The sequence below is a fragment of the Betta splendens genome, chromosome 2 (genome assembly GCF_900634795.4).
Source record: "Betta splendens chromosome 2, fBetSpl5.4, whole genome shotgun sequence".
NCBI classification, from domain to species: Eukaryota; Metazoa; Chordata; class Actinopteri; order Anabantiformes; family Osphronemidae; genus Betta; species Betta splendens.
This window is the reverse complement of record NC_040882.2, coordinates 16,696,279-16,716,676: the sequence shown is the minus strand read 5'-3', so window position 1 is coordinate 16,716,676 and position 20,398 is coordinate 16,696,279. Positions and strand designations below refer to the sequence as shown.

At 48.4% G+C, this 20,398-nt stretch overlaps 3 protein-coding genes across 3 annotated transcripts; all 3 read right to left on the bottom strand.

Annotated features, from left to right (window-relative positions):
• Window positions 1-3,002: 3,002 nt before the first annotated feature.
• LOC114844681 (zinc-binding protein A33-like) lies at window positions 3,003-5,375 on the bottom strand. Its single transcript, XM_029132229.3, has one exon. It carries the CDS (start codon window positions 5,053-5,055, stop codon window positions 3,646-3,648), a length of 1,410 nt encoding a protein of 469 aa, XP_028988062.1. The 5' UTR covers window positions 5,056-5,375; the 3' UTR covers window positions 3,003-3,645.
• A 3,037-nt stretch (window positions 5,376-8,412) lies between these two features.
• Window positions 8,413-20,377, bottom strand: c2h4orf54 (chromosome 2 C4orf54 homolog). Its single transcript, XM_055504834.1, has 3 exons — window positions 20,248-20,377; window positions 13,054-19,572; window positions 8,413-9,675 (listed from the first exon to the last, which is right to left on the bottom strand). Exon 2 carries the CDS (start codon window positions 17,377-17,379, stop codon window positions 13,063-13,065), a length of 4,317 nt encoding a protein of 1,438 aa, XP_055360809.1. The 5' UTR covers window positions 17,380-19,572; window positions 20,248-20,377; the 3' UTR covers window positions 8,413-9,675; window positions 13,054-13,062.
• Window positions 9,828-13,047, bottom strand: LOC114845298 (zinc-binding protein A33-like). Its single transcript, XM_029133171.3, has one exon. The coding sequence runs from the start codon at window positions 12,082-12,084 to the stop codon at window positions 10,696-10,698; it is 1,389 nt and encodes a 462-aa protein (XP_028989004.1). The 5' UTR covers window positions 12,085-13,047; the 3' UTR covers window positions 9,828-10,695.
• Window positions 20,378-20,398: the final 21 nt, after the last annotated feature.

Genomic DNA, 20,398 nt, shown 5'->3' with positions numbered 1-20,398 from the left:
ATCTCACACTAGTCAAATTGTCAGAAACCAGGAGTTTTCCATAAGCTGTGTTTGGATCCAGAATCACAGAACTGTAGGAAACCTCCTCCTTCATCTTTTTCCAGATGTTAAAACCCAGGTTTTTCCACATGTTTTGCCACATCTATCAGAGCGTCTGACTCCAGCTGTGGATCCTTCAGCAGAGGACGCCAGTGGACTCTCTCCACTGCAGCCTTGTACTGTAGTTTTGAAAAAATGTGAGGTCTTCAGATTTCAGTTCCTGTTCTGTGCATTTAATTTTCTCTGACAAAGCTACTATGTCTTTGCCCAGAGTAGTGATTTTTTCCTTCATCACCTGACTCTTCTTCACCTCCTCCATCCTCAGGGCTGTGATCCTGGTTTCCTCTTCTTTTCGTAGAAAATCCTGTGCCAGGTTAAACGGGGGGTAATCTTTGGAAGACCTCCTTTTCCACAACCGACAGGAATTATTAGGTTGCTCTGCCCACCTGTCTTGCAGACAGACAGACAGACTACAAACGCTGTGGCTACAGGACAACACCACTGGACTTTTGAAGATGTCAGAACAGATCGGACAAGTCACATCTTGTTTTGTGCAACAAAGTCCCATGTTGTCTGATCCAGAGAAATCCAAAAGTGAGGCAGTGCAGATGAAGTGCGAATTATAGCTTTAAAATTTCAACAACAGCTTGCAAGCATGCTTTCGCTTTCGCTTATTCAGGCGTCTGCTTCTAAAAATCCCTTTAAGTTTATCCAGTCAGCAGTTGAAGAATCAGAATATTAGCATTCCCAGTTCCCCACGTATTCCTTCTGTATTTCTTAGTAGATGTTGATGTTCTGTAGTAGATTTGACTTCTATTATAGGTTCTCTTGGTAAGTGCGTCTCTTCTCAAAAGCAAACTATTTCCTGGTTCCTTCGCTGAAATTATTGTAAACAGGTGAATGGGAGGAGACATATTGGGGCATGTCCCAGAAGGTGATAAAACAAGGAAGTATTTGAATGAGCAGTGAATATTTATTTGACTAATAATTAGACTAATATTTCTGTTAATAAATCTAATTTCATTTAAAATGAATAAATCAGTCAATCAGTCTGATCTGTAAAGCACCAGATCACTAAACCTGCCTGTTGACCATCGGAGCCCAAACATAACCGAGCCGCTCACACTCAAAAAAAGATTCTTGTACCTAATAAAACATATTTATAATTTTTAAGTATTATATAAATGAAAAAAGGGATTTCACATGATTGTGTTTTTTAAAATAAACATAATGCAAATATGCTCAAATCAAGCCACAGGGGTTGCAAGCCAGTGACTTCTGTGCTGGTCCCGAGTGTCACGGACCGCCGGAACGCGATCGTGATGCAGGACCCAAATGCACAGCCGGAGACCAAACTCAGCCTGGTAATTCGTTTAAAAGACAGACTGGTTAACGTCAAAATAAGAAGCAAAAAATACTCGCACGGTCAGGCACCGGGGATAAAGAACACTGACAGAGGTACCGACAAGGAGCGAGTAACACAGGTAAGTACAAAGCAAAAACAGAAGCTTACTAGACTGGCGATGAAACATGGCACAATGGTGTTCTCACAAAACGATCTGACAAAGGAATGAGGTGCATACTGAGGCTAAATAGGTTGACTAATGATTACCACAAAACAGCTGATGATCACATGACTAAACACAGCTGGTGAAACATATGACAGAGTGGTAGAACAGAACCTAGAACAGACAGGAAACCAAACAAGAAGTGTCAAAATAAAACCGGAAAGCAAGGTGGAAAATAACAGTGACGACCAGATGCTGATCCATGACACCAAGGCCGGATAAATAGAGAGGGTGTCGATAACCTATATGAGGCAGAGAGACAGTCATCATTGACACGAATGTCCTCTTTTGGCCAAAATCCCTTCCACACCCCAGAAGAACAACAGCATGCAGAGCTATGATTTAGAACTGCATTACAAGAGGTGAACCCACAGTGTTCCAGGATGCACTGTTGTTTCTGGTTCATCTGTCATCTGCACGTAAGATGTTCAATGCAAGGTATGATGACTACAAAACCAATATTGAAAGTAGGTGGTGGAAAATAAAAAGATCCTCTGCAGGGACTCATCTGCTCTGTACATACAGTAACACCTTGATGTTGCGTGACAGATCATCTGATCACACACACTTTGCCTCAGAATCTGCCTCACAAAGATGATGCGATGCACATTAGGGCAGTCATGGCTCACAATGAGTTCAGTTATTGTGAGGCAGATTGAGTGGCTGTTATTCTCCCGCAGGTAAAGCAGGCTCTGAGACAGGAAGTCCAATGATGGAGCATGTCTAAAGAGCCACAATAAACTGTAATAAATCACTGTTTAGAATACTGCAAAGATCGGCACAACATTAGAGCGTCTTCCTGGGCATAAGAGCATCAACCGGCCAAGCAGGAGGACGCGACTTCAGTCTTACTGTAAACTTAAAAATCACCGGAACACCGCAGATGCGCCAAATTCTTTCTCATCAGGTGTCGAGAAGGTCGTGATGTCGCTGCATTCCTAATGAAGCAGGATGCACAGAAAACTTAGCTTTGTTGGCAGGTGATTCTGTAAGTGACCCGACGGTGGCGAGCTGACTGACCTGTCATTCCTTTAGCAAACGCCATGAGTCGTAACGTAAACGACAGTTGTCAGCACTTGGTTAAATAAATGTTTAAATAAATGATTGTTATGTTGATTAATGTTAACAATGTGGGTCGTTTTCAAAGTGGAGAAAAGGAGAATGAGTAAATTAGTATATCGCAAATGTGTTTTACCGACTTACGGAAATGAAACACAGCATAAAAATACGTTATTCAATGTTCATTTTACACATGAATAATGAATTGCACTTCATGCACGGACCCAAAACCCAGAGCAGCGCAGCTTCCTGTCAGAGTTCAGCCCTGTAGGGAAATTAGAAAGCACAGATGAACAGAAGTTATTGTAAATATAAAAGTTAAGTTTAAGAGATTGGTTCATTGGTGGGGAAAAAAAGCTTTATTAAATGTGCACTGTAGATTTGGTAAGTGCATGGGACAAACATGTTACAAGAAATCACATAAATACATAAGAACCACAAAACATGTGATGTGAATAAAAAAGTGTGCAACTACAGTATACTTTGTGACAGTAAAGACAGTGTCAGGTATGAAGACAAGAAAAAATATACGTGCGAGTATAGCAAATTACAAAATATCGTCCCCGTCCAAACACGGAAATTTAAAATACATTGATGTTTTTTTTTCCTGTCGTGTTACAAACTTGTATTATATTTCACAAATGTGTAGCCATACACTCATTGTTACACTGGACAGAGCAGCACTAATAAATGATGTTACTTAGGCGTTTCCATAAATGTTAACATTTGCACATTTGCCATTGTGTTTTTCTGATGGTTGTATGAAAGTGTCAGCTTATATTTAGCAGTTGTTTATTTAAAAACCTTACTATTAGGTTCCCAGTCACTATAAAAGCATTCATGTGTTCCAAGAAGTGAAGGTCCTAATAGTAGTACTTATTATAGTGTGTACATAGACTAAAATAAGTGGTACCAAAAGCTGTACTAGTGTTTATTAATACATGGGCATAAAGAGTTTCCTGAGGACCATAATGAATGTCTACATGTCTAACTGCAGTGTTACTTTACCAGGTACAATCTTCAGTGGCTTTTTATTTTTCGTGTGTACAAAGGGAAACATCCTCTCAGTGAAAGTGTGTGAGAAAGTGTATAGGTTTGTTTTTGTATCTGCATCAGTGAATGACAGTCTTCCTTTGTTCCAGTCCAGATGTGCTTTGATCTTTCGGATATGAGACCTAACTGACAGAACTTTGTCCGTATATGACGGAGCGTAGGCTTTGTATTCACCATCTTTGAACCATATTTCCCAGTATCTAGACAGAATTCCTCCCTTCCTCTGCACAGACTCTTCCATCACACCCACTGACCAATCAGCATCGTTTCTGACTTTAACCTCCCAGCTGTGAGCCCCGGAGTTAAAACCTGTAGATCCAAGGACAGAGATGTGGCACTCATGTCTTTCTGGGTTTCTGGGAAGCTGCATCTCCGTTTCTGTAAATCTCACACTAGTCAGATTGACAGAAACCTCAAGGTTTAGTTGAGCTGTGTTTGGATCCAGAATCACAGGACTGTAAGAAACCTCCTCCTTCATTTTTTCCCAGATGTTAAAACCCAGGTTGCCCACGTGTTTTGCCACATCTATCAGAGCGTCTGACTCCAGCTGTGGATCCTCCAGCAGAGGACGCCAGTGGACTCTCTCCACTACAGCCTTGTAGTTTTGCAGGAATGTGGTGTCTTCAGATTTCAGTTCCTTCTCTGCCGCTTTGATTTTCTCTGACAAAGCTACTATGTCTTTACTCAGAGTGGTGATTTTCTCCTTCATCACCTGACTCTTCCTCGCCTCCTCCATCCTCAGGGCTGTGATCCTGGTTTCTTCTTCTTTTCGTAGAAAATTCTGAAGCTTCTTAAATTCACCCCTAATCAGCTTTTCTGTGTGTTGAGCCCGGGCCTTGATGTGTTCGGCCGTTTGATCCCAGCTAAACTTTACTTTATTATACTTCTCCAGTTTTTTCTTTAAAGACTTTATTGCCTTTGTGAGCGTTCCCCTGTTCTCCTTTGCTGCTTCATGAATAGGTCTGAATCTATGGTTTTCATGGGCTTTCGAATCTCGACAGACGACACAAACCGCCTGCTGATGGTCCAGACAGAAGAGCCTGAGCTTCTCAGAGTGCAGAACGCACAGATCCTCACACTGGACGGAGGATTTCTGTTCTGCAGAAAGTTCCTGTAAAAAGGCTTCACACAGGTTCTTCAGTACCAAGTTACTCGGGGGGTCGTCTCTGGAGGACCTCCTTTTACACAACGGACAGGAATGAATAAGTTGCTCTGCCCACCAGGTCTGCAGACAGTCTTTACAGACGCTGTGGCTACAGGACAGCAACACTGGATTTTTGAAGATGTCAAAACAGATGGGACAAGTCAGATCTTCTTTTGCTGAACAAAAAGCCATGTTGTCTGATCCAAAGAAATACAAAAGCAAGGCAGTGCAGACGAAGTGCAAATTATAGCTTTAAAATTTAAACAACAGTTGCTTTCGCTTTTGCTTATTCAGGCCTCTGATTCTAATAATACCTTTGAGTTTATCCAGTCATCAGTTGAAGCATCAGAATATTAGCATTCCCAGTTCCCCACATATTCCTTATTGTATTCCTTAGTAGATCTTGTAGATTTGATTTCTATTATAGATTCTCTTGGTAAATCTATCTCGTCTCAAAAAGCAAACTATTTCCTGGTTTCTTCTCTGACAATAGTGTAAACAGATTCATGGGAGGAGACTTTACGGGGAATGTCTCACATGTTGAGCATGAAACAAGGAAGTATTTGAATGAGTACTAACTATTCCTTTTTACTAATCATTAGACTAATATTTTTAAAACTCTATTTTAATTTAAAATGAATCCATCAGTCAATCAGTCTGCTATGTAAAGCTCAGAACCACTAAACCAACCTGCTGACCATCGGAGCCCAAACATAAGCGGGTCGCTCATACAGAGGGGCGTACAAGTGTGGAGGTATGAGCACGCAGGTGGACTACATCCTATGTAGACAAGGTCATTTGAGGGAGGTTAGTGACACTAAGTGTTGGGGGATGAGAGTGCAGCCAGACAGCGCCCATGGTGGTGTGTAAGATGACTCTAGTGAAAGAAGAAGAAGAGAGGAAGGACAGAAAAGAAGACACTTGTGAGGAATTCAGGCAGAAGCTGAGCCTCTGCGTGGTCAGGAAGAGCTTCCAGATGACTGGAAACTACAGCAGAGGTTACCAGGGAAACAGGTAGGAAGGTGCTGGGTGAGTCATCTGGATGGAGGAAAGAAGATAAATACACTTGGTGGTGGAATGAGGAAGTACAGGACTGCATCCAGAGGAAGAGGTTGGCTAAAAGGAAGTGGGATGTAAAAAGGTCTGAGGATGGTAGACAGGAGTACAAGGAAGCGCAGAGCAGAGTGAAGAGGGAGGTGGCAAAGGCCAAACAGAAAGTTTACAATGAGCTGTATGACAGGTTAGACACGAAGGAAGGACAGAAGGACTTGTACAGGCTAGCAGATAGAGAGGTAGAGATGGGAAGGGTGTGCAACTGTCATAATTTCAGTCATTGCACCACTGTTTTGGTTATTTTATGTTCTTGCCACTTCCTGTTCTAGCCATTGTTAGTTTCAGTCAGCTTTACTTCCGGTTCCAATTTACTCACCTGCAACCTATCTAGTCATCACCACTCCCAGTACTCCCAGTGCTCCACCCATTGCCATGTAACCTTGCCAGATTGTCTGCGTTCATCCATGACCAGCCCTCCAGCATTGCCGTTATCCCAGTTCCAGTGTGTGACCCATTTTGGTAAACCCGTCTTGTCTCTAGTCCAGTCTCTGATAGTCCAGTCTGATTGTTTTTGACCACGCCTTTTCCTACGCCTTGTCGGACTTTGCTTTTGCCAAACCTGTGTATGACCATTGCCTGCTTGACTACGCTATTATTAAATACTCGTTTTATCCAAGCCAAGCTGTGCATTTGGGTCCTTCCACCATTGTGATAGCAAGAGATAAGGGTGATCAAAGACAATGATGAAAAGGTGCTAACAACCCAGGAGAGTGTGCTGAGAAGATCGAAGGAGGATTCTGAGGAGCTGATGAATGAGGAGAATAACAGGGGAAAATGGAGGAAGATGTGGATGTTGTGCAGCAGGAAATAGCAGAGATTAGAAAGGATGAGGTGAGGAAAGCTCTGAAAAGGATGAAGAGTGGAAATGTTGTTGGTCCTGATGATGTACCTGTGGAGGTGTGGAAGTGTCCATGATAGACAGCAGTGGAGTTTCTAACAAGTTTGTTCAACAGGATACTAGAGAGTGAGAAGATGCCTGAGGAACAGAGGAGAAGCGTTCTTTAAGCTTAAAGATCTTTAAGAACAAGGGGGACACGCAGAACTGCAGCAACTACAGAGTAATAAAGTTGATGAGCCACACAATGAATATGTGGGAAAGAGTGGGGGAGCTGTGGTACTGGTTGAGGTTTTCAGGAGCGGCAGAGAAGTACGTCAGACAGGAATCTCCCTGGACATTGATGTTTGATCTGCAGAGAGAGTGGAGAGCAGGTGGAGGAACAGCTGGAGCGGTGGAGGTTAGCTCTGGAAAGAAGAGACATGAAGGTCAGTGGTGGTAAGACAGAATACCTGTGCCTAAATGAGCCTCAGAACAGTGAGGCTACAGGGGCTGAGGTGAAGAAGGTGCAGGAGCTTAATAGTGATGGGGAGTGTGGAAAAGAGGTGAAGAGACGAGTGCGGGCGGGATGGAGCGGGTGGAGGAAAGTGTCAGGAGTGTTGTGCGACAGAAGAGTGTCAGCATGACTCAAAGGAACGGCTCACGCTGCCTGTGTTAGTGACGAAGTCAGAGGCCCAGGATAGAATGAGGTGGATGGATGATTTGCTGCAGCGACCACTGATGGAAAAGCCCATAGAGTAGTAGTAGTGTGTGTCTGTTTGGATGTAATGGACACAGTAGGATTAAATGCATCCGTGTGTATACGGTTTTGGCTCTGCAACATGATCCTGCATCATCCATCAGCTTCATCCCTGATAGACCACTTTCTAAAGGCAGCGGAGAAGCTTTGAACTCTGCTGCGTGTTTAGCACTCAGGTGGTCAGCGTTACACTTTGTTTTGAAGGAAACACTCAACCTTGAGCCGCTTCGGACATTATCGCGCCATTCAATGGTCATTATCAGTGGTTATCAGCCCATACGTATGAGCCGGTAGGTGCCCACCTACCTGCTGGCAGCGGTGAATAGGTGCAGTAGGTTGCTGTCATTTATCCGTAAGGTTGTTCACGGGTCGGATGATTTAACCAGCAGAGCCAGTGGGGGCGCTGTTGAGCGGTTGTTGTTCAAACGGGAGGATCGAAGATTTTGATTTATTAGTTAGCATAACGTAGCAAGTAGCTAGCGGTATTGTGTTAGCTAACTGTAACCGGAACCCCCCACCCGTTATCCAGCCCTAACCCTAACCAAAATAACGTACGAAGCTGCTGAACGTAGAAACTTGGCTAGCTGTTAGCTGTTAGCGAGTAGGTAGAGTAGGCACGAATGCGCTGAAAAGTTCTGATCAGCCCATTCTTTATGGGTAATAACATTCGAAGCGGGTGCAACTTTTCCCCCCAAAAAAGCACAAATAGATTCTGTTCATAATTACGATCTACAGCTCAACTAAAACTTATTCTTAAAACATATTTTTTGAGGTGCAAAATGAAAGATGTCAGTCATAGCATATAAAGTAATTAAGTGACTCACACACGCTGAACACCTCTGGATGAGTGATGACAACAATCTGCAAAAGTGTTTCCTGTTTATTACACTTTTTAAAGATGCTCAAACACATTTACAATCAGCATAAAATGTCACATCTTCAGGTGATACATTTCAAACTAAAGCAAAACACGTGGTGAAAAATGCAGTTGTTCTTTCATATTAATTCTCCATGGTTACATGTCTGACAAGACATGTAACCATGGAATAAATAAAAATGCTCCTATCCTCCTCAAGTCACTATCATTTCACGTCAAAGCTTCATCTAAATGTTTTAGATACCTCACGTCACAAAATGTACTTGCTTTTACCCTCGGATATACTTGGTGGTAAGTGGTACTTACCACTTACTATAACGGATGTAAGATCCGTTATAGTAAGTGGTAAGTACCTTTATAATGTGGTACTGTGGTATAATGGCCATAGCTGCACACAAGGTATGCAAATCAACCAGTTAAAAATCAAAGCCTCAGACCTGTGAAAAGAATATTTACACTTAAACATAATGTCCTTTAAACAAGATTTTAAAAAAAGAGGACAAAGTTTTAGAAAATAATTAAATGTCATGCACATTTGAAATTTGTATTTAAGTATTTAATTTAATTTGACATTCTGAAGAAGCTTTCATTCAATATGTCAGTGTCAGCAGGACTGGGCTGGATAAAACAAGTTTACTACAGTATCAGAAATGTAGAAATAGAGGCGAAAAGCCACTGTACTGCACACCTATTACAAACAATATGGTAATTCATTCATTCAAAAAATAAAAAAGATTAAAGATGGACTGACCAGCAGATCCACAGTGTGTAAACTACTATATACACAGTAATGAGCCCGTGTCAGTACAGATAACACTATATAGATATGATGTCACACTGGGCTGAACAATCCATCCATAGAGACGTGTCTGTTCTGTCTGTGCAGAGTCTAACCATGTGGTAATAACATGAAACTAAGATTAAAATGTTACCCATCATGGCCTCTACTGCCTGTTAATTAATATTCAGCCTCGTACTACGAAGGGCATAAGTGCAGAGTAAGAGTTTTTCGTGACAACATAAGCACATGGTTGGAGTTCAAATGTTAAGTAAAGTCATTGTTTGTGAACTTTACAAAGTGATGACACAAACAAAGCATGAGATATACACTTAACACCTCCCCTGTAAACACAAATCCCAGGCCCAGGCTCTGAAGTATCACCTCCAGCTGATAAAGATCACAAAGGTACACAACACAACGATGAGGCCAAAACCCAGAGCAGCGCAGCTTCCTGTCAGAGTTCAGCCCTGTAGGGAATTTAGAAAGCACAGATGAACAAAAGTTATTTTAAATATAAAAGTTATAGTTTTAAGCTGTTAAACTGTCATAAAAGTGATGATTAACTAGACATAATAGTGTAAGTAATAATAGAGTGCTCATGGACAAGAGATTGCTACTGTAAAGTTCAAAAAGCTTTATTTAATCTGCACTGAAGAATTGGGAAGCGCATGACACAAAAATGTTTCAACACATTTTACAAGAAACCACATAAATACATAAGAAGCATAAAACATATGAAGTGAATAACAAAAAAACTCAAATACTATATATAATAAAATCTATAAATCAAAGTGCACAACTACAGTATACTTTGTGACAGTAAAAAAGGTGTCACGATGAAGACAAGAAAAAATGTACAAGTACATATTCAGCCACAAGTCTATGGAACATAAAGGTTACAGTGTGTTGTAATACATATTCTGCTTAATTGTGTTTCCATAACATTAATACAAAAACATGATCAAGCATATTACAGTACATCCAGACATACATAACAAATTACTCTGGAAAATATTGTCTCCGTCCAAACATTGGAAATATAAAATACATTGATGGCGGATGTTTTTTTCCTATCGTGTTACAAACTTGTGTTTATTATATTTTACAAATGTGTAGCCATACACTCACTGTGACACTGGACAGAGCAGCGCTAATAAATCATGTCACTTAGGCGTCTCCATAAATTTTAACATTTGCACATTAGCCATTGTGTTTTTCTGATAGTCGTATGAAAGTGTCAGCTAATATTTAGCAGTTGTTTATTTCAAAACCTTACTCTTAAGTTCCCAGTCACTAAAAAAACATTCTTGTGTTCCGAGAAGTGAAAGTGAAAGTAAAATAATTGGTAACAAAAGCAGTACTATTGTTAAAACAATACATGGGCATAAAGAGTATCATGAGGCCTCTGCACCCGTCATACGGCTTCTCTAAATGCACAAAGACACAAATCAGCTCCATCTGACCATCTCTGTACTTTTCCATCATGTCTACGTGTCTAAGTGCAGTTTTACTTTACCAGGTACAATCTTCAGTAGCTTTTTATTAGCGGTGCCTACAAAGGGAAACATTCTCTCAGTGAAAGTGTGTGAGAAAGTGTATATTTGTGTGTTTGTATCTGCATCAGTGAATGACAGCCTTCCTCTGTCCCAGTCCAGATCTACTCGGATCCTCCAGATATGAGACCAAACTAACAGAACTTTGTCTGTGTATAACGGAACGTATGCTCTGTATTTACCTCCTACATACCATATTGCCCAGTATCCATGCAGTATCGTTTTCTCCCTCTGCACAGACTCTCCCATCACACCCACTGACCAATCAGCATTGTTATTGACTTGAACCTCCCAGCTGTGAGCCCCTGAGTTAAAACCTGTAGATCCAAGGACAGAGAAGTAGTACTCATTCCTTTCTGGGTTTCTGGGAAGCTGCATCTCCGTTTCTGTAAATATCACACTAGTCAAATTGTCAGAAACCTGGAGTTTTCGAAAAGCTGTGTTTGGATCCAGAATCACAGGACTGTAGGAAACCTCCTCCTTCATCTTTTCCCAGATGTTAAAACCCAGGTTGCCCACGTGTTTCGCCACATCTATCAGAGCGTCTGACTCCAGCTGTGGATCCTCCAGCAGAGGACGCCAGTGGACTCTCTCCACTACAGCCTTGTAGTTTTGAAGAAATGTGAGGTCTTCAGATTTCAGTTCCTTCTCTGCCGCTTTGATTTTCTCTGACAAAGCTACTATGTCTTTACTCAGAGTGGTGATTTTTTCCTTCATCACCTGACTCTTCTTCTCCTCCTCCATCCTCAGGGCTGTGATCCTGGTTTCTTCTTCTTTTCGTAGAAAATCCTGAAGCTTCTTAAATTCACCCCTAATCAGCTTCTCTGATTGTTGAGCCTGGGCCTTGATGTGTTCGACCGTTTGATCCCAGCTGAACTTTACTTGATTATAGCGCTCCAGTTTTTCCTGTAAGGGTTTCAGTTTTGTCTTGAGCATTTCCCTGTTCTCCTGCGCTGCCTCAGGAATGGGTCTGAATCTGTGATTTTCGTGGGCTTTTGAATCTCGACAGATGACACAAACCGCCTGCTGATGGTCCAGACAGAAGAGCCTGAACTTCTCAGAGTGCAGAACGCACAGATCCTGTTCTGCAGAAAGTTCCTGTAAAAAGGCTTCACACAGGTTCTTCAGTACCAAGTTACTCGGGGGGTCGTCTCTGGAGGACCTCCTTTTACACAACGGACAGGAATGAATAAGTTGCTCTGCCCACCAGGTCTGCAGACAGTCTTTACACAGGCTGTGGCCACAGGACAGCAACACTGGATTTTTGAAGATGTCAAAACAGATCGGACAAGTCAGATCTTCTTTTGCTGAACAAAAAGCCATGTTGTCTGATCCAAAGAAATACAAAAGCGAGGCAGTGCAGACGAAGTGACAGTTGCTTTCGCTTTCCCTTATTCAGGCGTCTGCTTCTAAAATATACCTTTAAGTTTATCCAGTCAGTAGTATCAGGATATTAGCATTCACTCATTAGCATTCCCAGTTCCCCACATATTCCTTATTGTATTCCTTAGTAGATCTTGTAGATTTGATTTCTATTATAGATTATCTTGGTAAGTGCATCTCTTCTCAAAAGCAAACTATTTCCTGGTTTCTTCTCTGACAATACTGTAAACAGATTCATGGGTGGAGACTTAATGGGAAATGTCTCATTGAGCATGAAACAAGGAAGTATTTGAACGAGCACTGAATATTCCTTTTACTAATAATTAGACTTATATTTCTGAAACTCTAATTTCATTTAAAATGAATGCATCAGTCAATCAGTCTGCTATGTAACGCTCAGAACCACTAAACCAACCACAAACATCGAGCCGCTCATGCTCTGATGAGGAGGGGAAGTCCGCACACTCAGCCATCTGCTGCTGTTGCTGCTGTGTTTATGTAACTGCTGATCAGAGGCCATGTGAACCCGGCTCCCCGCTCTCTCCGCCTTTAAATGACAGCTCCTATAAAAAGCCAAGCCGACCCCGCGGCGACTCCGACTGCCGGGTCGCCTCCTGACGGCCGGCAGCAGCTGGAGCCCTCCGTGTATACGCATACCCGACGCCTGCCATTAGCTGACCTTTCAGCCTGGCACACACCATGCAGCGCACGCATTCAACACCTACGGCAGGAAGACTCTCATATCATCATCTCAGCCGCAAACTATACAATTAGTCTGTTACTGAACGTTGTAAAACGGTAAATCTGTAAAGGTCATTTTGAGCCGCACCCTCCCGTTCAGCTTTTATTCTGAAACATACATTTCCTGTCTGTGTTTACAACTTCACAGTGAAGGGCTGAGAGACGCACCTGTGGGCTTCACCTGTGCTCCACCACGAAGCTCATGGTGGTCCCGTCGAAGGAGGGCGGGGCGATGATGCGCGGCCCCTGCTGGGACGTGATGCTGATGACGGGCCGCTTGGCCCCGGCGCCGCCCGGCGGCGTCCTGCCGGCGCCCGCCTGCTGCTGGGCCCTGGGCGCGGCCTGCGAGGACCTGCCCGTGGCCATGTAGAAGGGGCTCTCCATGTACAAGCCCTCCGTCTGCGCAGCCGGGGGCTTCTCGCCGCTCTCCATCTCCGACTGCACCGACACCTGCGAGTGCACCAGCGCCCGGGCGGGGATCACCTGGGGCGCGGGCACGAAGCCCGGGTAGATCATGTACGTGTGTCCGTAAGCTCCCGGACTGAGCGCCAGAGGTGAGAGGGGCATGGGCATAGGGGTCATGGGGGGCTGGGGAATGGGCACATCCACGTACTGACCGGTTTCCGGGTCGAAGAGCCGCCTGGTGCTGGGCTGCACCGGCGTGTCCACCAGATAGTAGTTCCCGGTGCTGGGGTCCAGGAGCATCTTCCTCTGGGTGGCCTGGAAGGGGTCCAGGGGCGTGGGGGTGATGGCCGGGGAGAAGCAGTAGACCTGTGGCTGGCTGGGGGAAATGCCCAGAGGCAGAGAGTGGTAGATGGCGGCTGAGGGGATTTCCGGCGAGCAGGCCGTCTGGCTGAAGTCCTCCTGGACCCGGGTGCTGCATCCCGGCGCCGGCGGGCTGGTGGAGCTGAAGGAGCGCAGGGGCGCCCGATCTCGGCACTTGACCGGGATGGTCAGGTAGTTCCCGCCGTCGCCCGAGGGCCCCGACAGCTCCTCCGCGCGTCTGTCCGGCGCCCTGGCGTCGGCGCCCTCCCTCCCGCCTCGCCGCGCCTGGCCGACTTTCACCGACACCGGCAGCTTGGACGACCTCTGGGCGCCGAAGGTCGCCTGGGCGGCGAGGTTCGGCCTGGCGTTGGGGCCCGTCTTCGGGCTCTGGCCGGCCGTATTCCTGCTGGAGGTTTGCAGCGACTTGGCCGCCAGCCGGTCGCTCCGGCCGCTGGACGCCTGCGGGACCCCGACCGGGTCCCTGTCCTCGCGCCGCAGTACGCCGTCGGCGCCGGCGCCGGCAGGAGGCTCCCCCGGCGCCGGCGGGGTCCTCGCCGCGCCGGGGTAGGAGTCTCTGCTGAAGGCCCGGTCCGTGGGCGGCCTGGCGCCGTCCTCCTCGGGCCCCCCGTGCTCCCCGCTGGCCAACAGGGACAGCACGTGGCTGTCCGTCAGGGGCTCGGGCTCGTTCTTCCTCTTCCACTCGTTCTTCTCGAACACATACAGCTGCTCCATGGTTTTCACCGCGGCCTGGAGTTTCTCCAGCGCCACCTGGTTCAGAACCTTGGACTCGGGTTTCTTGTCCGCCATATCCAACAGCTTCTCCTGTTTTCTGGAGCTCTTTGACCCGCCGTCTCCGTCCGCTGGGGTGCTGGAGGCGCCCACGGGCGCGCTCTCCGCCGCTCTCTGCGGGAGCGCGCTTTTAGCGCCCTCTGGAGACGATCGGTCCGGTTCCAGCTCTGGTCCTGACAAGTCTGAGCTTCCACTCGGTTGCCCGTTATTATTTGTGTTGACAGACTGACATTGGATGACTATGGGGGACACGGAGTCGAGGTTCCTGGAGGGCGCTTGCTTTTTCTGCTCCGAGTGATTTTCCGCAAACGCAGCGTTCGATTTGTTCTCGTTGTTGTCCAGAGAAACGAAGTGGTACGAGCTTTTGACCAGTTTGCGCACGTCTCTCACTTGGTGGATCGGCGTCTGCAGCTTGCCTTTGCTGTCTCGAATGTCTCGCACCAAGAAATGCGGCACTTTGTCCGAAGCCTCCCCCTTGAGCGCCGCCGCCAGCGCCGGGCACCTGAAGTCGTCCGCTCTGCGCGCGGCTGCGCCGCGGCCGATGTCGGGCGCGCGCAGCTTGGAGACGCCGAAGGGCTCCGCTTTACTGTCTCTGACGCTCCTCAAGTTGATTTTGATTTCGGGCGATTTGGACGCGGTGACGCTCTTGGAGTGTGCCACGTGCAGCGTGTGCTCGGCTGGCCGCCTTATCCCGCACTCGCCCGCGCGTGGAGAACGCGGCCCGTCCCGCAGCTGCCGTCCGTCCCGTGCGTCGCCGGGCGGCAGTTGGATACTTGGCACAAACAAATGGGACATTTTGGTCAGTTTGCCGCCGGCCGCCGCGCGCGGCTCGTCCTCCGCGTCCTCGTCTCGAGCTGCAGGCGGCTTCTCCTCCGGGGTTTGATCGCTTTTATGATCCGTTTGAAACCCTAGCTCCTCGTCCTTCCAGCATCTGAAGGCGCTATTTTGGCTGCGCAGCAGCGTGCTCCTGCACGCTTCCAATGCGCCTTTTTTAGTATCGATTCCGGCTTCGTCCGACGGCTCCAAATTAGTTTCTGCCGCGGGAGCGACCGAGCCGCGTCTCCGGCTCTCGCTCTCGCTCTTGCCGTCGCACGAGCCGCCGTCCACGACGTCCCCCAGGTCGTCCAGGCACACGATGGCGAGGTCCGAGCCGCTCTCGGAGAACCTGGAGCTCTGCCTGTGCAGCTCCCTGCTCCCCTTCCGCCCGTGGCCGTCGCCCTCCGCGTGCGCGGCGCACGGGGGGGCCCCGCGGCGCGGCTCGCAGATCTCCCCCCGCTCCATCTTGCGCTCCTGCTCGAACTGCATCTTCTTGGAAATGACATTTTTGATCAGGCTCGACGCGAATATGGCCTTCTTCTGCGTGCCTTCCATGGTTTTTGCCGGCGGATTCCTGCTGGCCCCTCTCCTCTGGCCGCTTGGCAAAGCGTGCGTAACTTCATCCGTGGAACGTGACCCCGCGGGGGTTTGTGCGATGCCGCCGCGTCTTTCTCCCCCGGACATTCCCGATTTAACATTACACCGAAAGTTCAGCGTCTCCGTGAGCCTGATCAGCCCGCCGTGGCCCTGGCCGAACTGACCCAGCAGCTCTAGCTGCTTGGTGGACGACGCGGCTCCGTGGGGGGCGCCATTCAGGGTGAAGATCTTGCTGGTGGGGGGGTTGATCCTGTTCTCCAGGTTCTTCGCTATCTCAAACGGGGCTCTCTTGTTGGGGTCCAGGCCCCGTGACAGGTTCACGTTGCCATACTTCAGGTCCACGAACGTGGACCACCTGTTTATCCCCACGCCGCGCTCTGACGCGGAGGACTCGCTGGAGGTGCTGAAATTGATGGCGTCGAGGTACGGGTACGCCAGGCTCTTGAAGGCTCTGGCCGTGAGGCTGCGCACCTCCTTGTCAGCGTCGTCCAGCTCGCTGACAGCGCTGGACTCGCCGCTGGAACCCTCCGTGAGCTCCCTGCCCCTCAATTTGCCGACGTGCAGGCGTCCGGGCGCGGCTATGAAGCACTTGGCCCTGTCACACAGCGTCTCCGTCTTCCCATCAACTCCCCTTAACACATAGCGGCTCATGTCCCCGGGGCGCCTGGCATGATAAAGAATATTCCCCCGTTCGTGGATGCTGCCAGGGTCATTTATAGCTCGCGAGGTGGTTCTGATTGACAGGTGGATCTGCCGCCCACCGCCGCGCTGCGCCTGCGGCGGCCGCCGCTGCTGCCGCGCCCTGGACGCGCCCTCGTCCGAGCTGTTGCGCTTGGACGCGTCGCACGGATCGCTTTCAAGCGGAGTGCTGACCCCCGCCGCCCCGTCGCCGTCGAAGGGCGCGTAGTCGACAAAGGAGTACGCCTGGTTGTTGTCCTCCACGTCCCAGCTGGCGGAGGAGCCGCCCCGGGGGTCGCAGTCCGCCTCATGGTCCGACAGCTCGCACAGCTGGATCTCGTGCGTGGTAATGTAGTGGGACTCGTCCTCTACTGCGCACGGGACGCACTCATCGGACAGAACCAAACTGACATCATCGTCCTCGTCGTCGTCCGACTCGCTCTTCCTACTCAGGTGATCGTGATCGCCGCGTTCCTCTTCACCCGCCGCCGCGTCGCGCCCGCCGCCTTCCGGGTTGGTCGCCTCGGGCTGCGTCGGGACGCACGCGTCGTCGTCGCCCGCTGCGGCGCATTCCCCCGACTTTGCGGGAGTTTGAGGACCCGATGACGTCGCGGGACCAGAGGAGCTCTCCTTGACAACGACGGCGACCTGGCGTGCGTTAGTTGCGCACGGAGCTCCGGCGTCACTGTCATCAGCGACAGACGCGCGGTTCACTTCACCGGAGCACGAGCGCTTCTCCTCTGAGTCCGCTAAGCCCACGTCCACGTATTTGCTCTCGTCCCGCATCACCGGGGCAGGCGCCGTTCGGAGGCTCCGATCCCCGTCCTCGCAGCTTCGCTCGGTCTTCATGGCCACAGTGGCAGGTTCGCCCCGCAGAGATGGAGCCCCGTGGGGTGGCTCCGTGCTTCACGCGCGCACGAAGCTGCGGCGCCCAGGCGCTAGACAGCCGCTCCACACATTCCAGCCTAAAGGGAGCAGAGACGCGGCTAACTAAAGTCTGGGCCACATGGCGCACAGGTCCGCGGACCAATAGGGGTCGTTGACAGGTCTCAATAGGGGTCTGACAGGACAGGCTGATCATACCAGACAGAAAATGCAGGTCGCTTGTAATAATTAGTTATTTATAGGCTAATACTTCAAACGTGGGCATTACAAGTTGGGCTGGATGAAGATAAAATGCAACTGAGAATAAGATTTAAACATTGCTTGTTTAAGTGATCATGACTAGGGATGAATTCATGAATTCAATTAGCCAGCTGCTTTACATAATGGAGCCAGAAAGCTCTGGTTTCTCCCCAAACCAGTCCTGCCTTCACAAGTAAGGCCACAAAAAATCTGGAACGCTGTTCATTTGAACACCTGTCGACCAAAACCTGATCAGTTCATCCTTGAGCCCACGTGGAGCCACAGACACATTAGCGACTCGCGTCTTCTTATTATCTGTGACTGGACGGGAGCTGCTGTGTGTGTGTGTGTGTGTGTGTGTGTGTGTGTGTGTGTGTGTTTAGGACCTGGGATTAATATTTGGGAGTCAACAACAAGAGCGCTGACCGACGTGCAGCGTTCCCACGCAGACGTACTGGGGCGCCCTTTAAAAATACACCTGGAGCTCAAATACAGGCGCATGACAAAATGTAAAAAAAGGCATCTCCGTGAGGCCGAGTGCGGTTTGCGACACCTCAGATGACGGCTGGGCGCCACATAAACACCCGAGTGTCGACTAGACAAAACGACAACACAGCCCGCTGTTGCTAATCACGCTTTATACACTTAAAGCAGGAGTCCAGCGAAGACGAGTCGACCAAGTGTGCAGTCGACACCAGGCTGATGAGCTGAAGAGGCTAAAAAGCATCACGTGGTTATGTCAGGGCTGATTTTAATATCTGCTCACCAGTTGATCAAATCCCTAATATTGCAGCATCAGTGTCCGACTCAGCGACTGGTCTCATGCTGTTCTGACCTTGCAGCTCAGTAGAAGTCGACTAATGTCAGGGAGTCCAGACTTATCGCAATAAATAACTGTCTGGCAGGGGCCCTGAACGCACCGCCGGGCTGCGGGAGGTCTGCTGTTGGTGGGCAACAAAATCCCCCCATCGCCCAGTGGCGGCCGTGTTACAGGAGATGCTGACAGGGAAACCAGAGACGGCTCCGGCCTTCACGGAGGGAAACTCTGCTCCGCTTGTGTCGGAGTCGCGCAGAGACACGGCAGACGCGGTTTCCTAAATTAAGAAAAAGACAGAAAATGAGTAAGGACATTATTCCAACGCCTCGTTTCCCAAAGAGAGGTTTAATTTGATTGCCACCATTTCATGGCACATGTCTCGCTTCTCCTGTAGTTCTTCTTCTACAGGCATCATCAGACTCTGCTCCTTTTTCTTCTTCTTCTCTTTCCATCTCCGTTAAGTTCCAGCTGCTCTGCTCTGACCTGGAGCGGCCTTGAGGCGAACGTCCAGATGTCTGCAGCACCGGAGTGGAGCTGCACTGGTGCACAGCCGGCCGTGCAAACGGGATATATTTAGTGCGCTGTTAGCGAGACGCGCTGGTGACTGGAAGTCTTGCGGAGATTTAGTTACTTGGGGAGTTCACATTAAAACTTCAGGCGGTCCATTAGCCACGACGGATTAAGAAGGCGACATGAGCGGTGGGACGATCTAACGTGTCCCTGAAGATGCTCTGCCAGGTCTGTAATGCAGCTGTCGTCGCCTCCTACTCTGCTTCTTCACCTCCAAAGGTCCCAGCGGCTGTTACGGTGCGCTTCCCCGTGCTGCGCATCTGCATGAAGCACGTTTATTGAGACTTTTGAGAGTTTTGCATCGGTGAAGACACCAGAGCAGCAGCCGACGCAACAAAAGTCTGCATATGAGGCCATGACACACGTGCCTGTTGACACGGACGTGCTTCACGGGGACGCGCTGCTCCAACGAAGGCCCGATCAGCGTGTGATCCAGGGGGGGGGGGGGGGGGGGGTGTCGGGGAGGACACCGCAGCGCCGACACCTACACGAGTCCAGAGACCTCCAGCCGATGCGTTCTCCATCTGTCACTGGGGAACGAAAGCTTAGATGAGATTATATTTAACCCCAGCTCTCCTCGGTGCGCGGCCTTAGACAGCGAGCGCTGCTCTGGCCCTGGTTAGTGTGATATGTTACACACACACACAGTTTGTTACCTTCACAGAGTCTCGTTTTACTCCCAGTCCCTGCTTCTAATGGCTTGTTCTCATATCAACTGAAAGACACTTCTGCACGAGGCCTTCACCCATTCCACCACTAGAGGGCGGTGCAGATACTTCTCCACCTCTGCTATTTGAACTAAACTATGAAAATACGTTTCAATTTCATCCAGACCCATCCAGGACATGTGTTAAATATGATCCGTTAAGCTCGGAAACCATCGACCCAACGGAGAGAGAACACACACGCTGGCTCATCATTTCGTATCGCATTTGATGACTTCCTTCATGAATATCAAGAGTAATTTGTTTGCCATTTGTTCACTATGAGGTATTTTATTTTATGTCCCACTGACCTCACCTTACGCACTTACGGAGCAAAGCAGGTCCTAACAAGCCTGTTCTTTTAAATAGTTACATCAGACACAATGTTTTAAATGAGGATATGTCTCATAAAGCTCAGCCAAGTGATGCTGATCTGGCTGTATACACATAAAGCCCCTGCTTTAGTCCATGCTCACTATTGCTATTCAAACCTTCAGATACCGTGAACAGTGAGGAAGGCTCGGTCCTGGTGTGGGTGGAGGTTTTGTGCCCGGGGCCCTGAAGGTTTTGACATGTTCAGCGTGTGGTGCTGCCCGTCTCGTCCCTCTACTGACCGTGTGTTGTTTCCTCATGTGTGGAGGCTGGCTCTCTC

What these genes read in the sequence shown, in the direction of transcription:
- LOC114844681 (XM_029132229.3), bottom strand. Translation starts at nt 5,055, where the DNA reads ATGGCTTTTTGTTCAGCAAAAGAAGATCTGACTTGTCCCATCTGTTTT.
- LOC114845298 (XM_029133171.3), bottom strand. Translation starts at nt 12,084, where the DNA reads ATGGCTTTTTGTTCAGCAAAAGAAGATCTGACTTGTCCGATCTGTTTT.
- c2h4orf54 (XM_055504834.1), bottom strand. Translation starts at nt 17,379, where the DNA reads ATGAAGACCGAGCGAAGCTGCGAGGACGGGGATCGGAGCCTCCGAACG.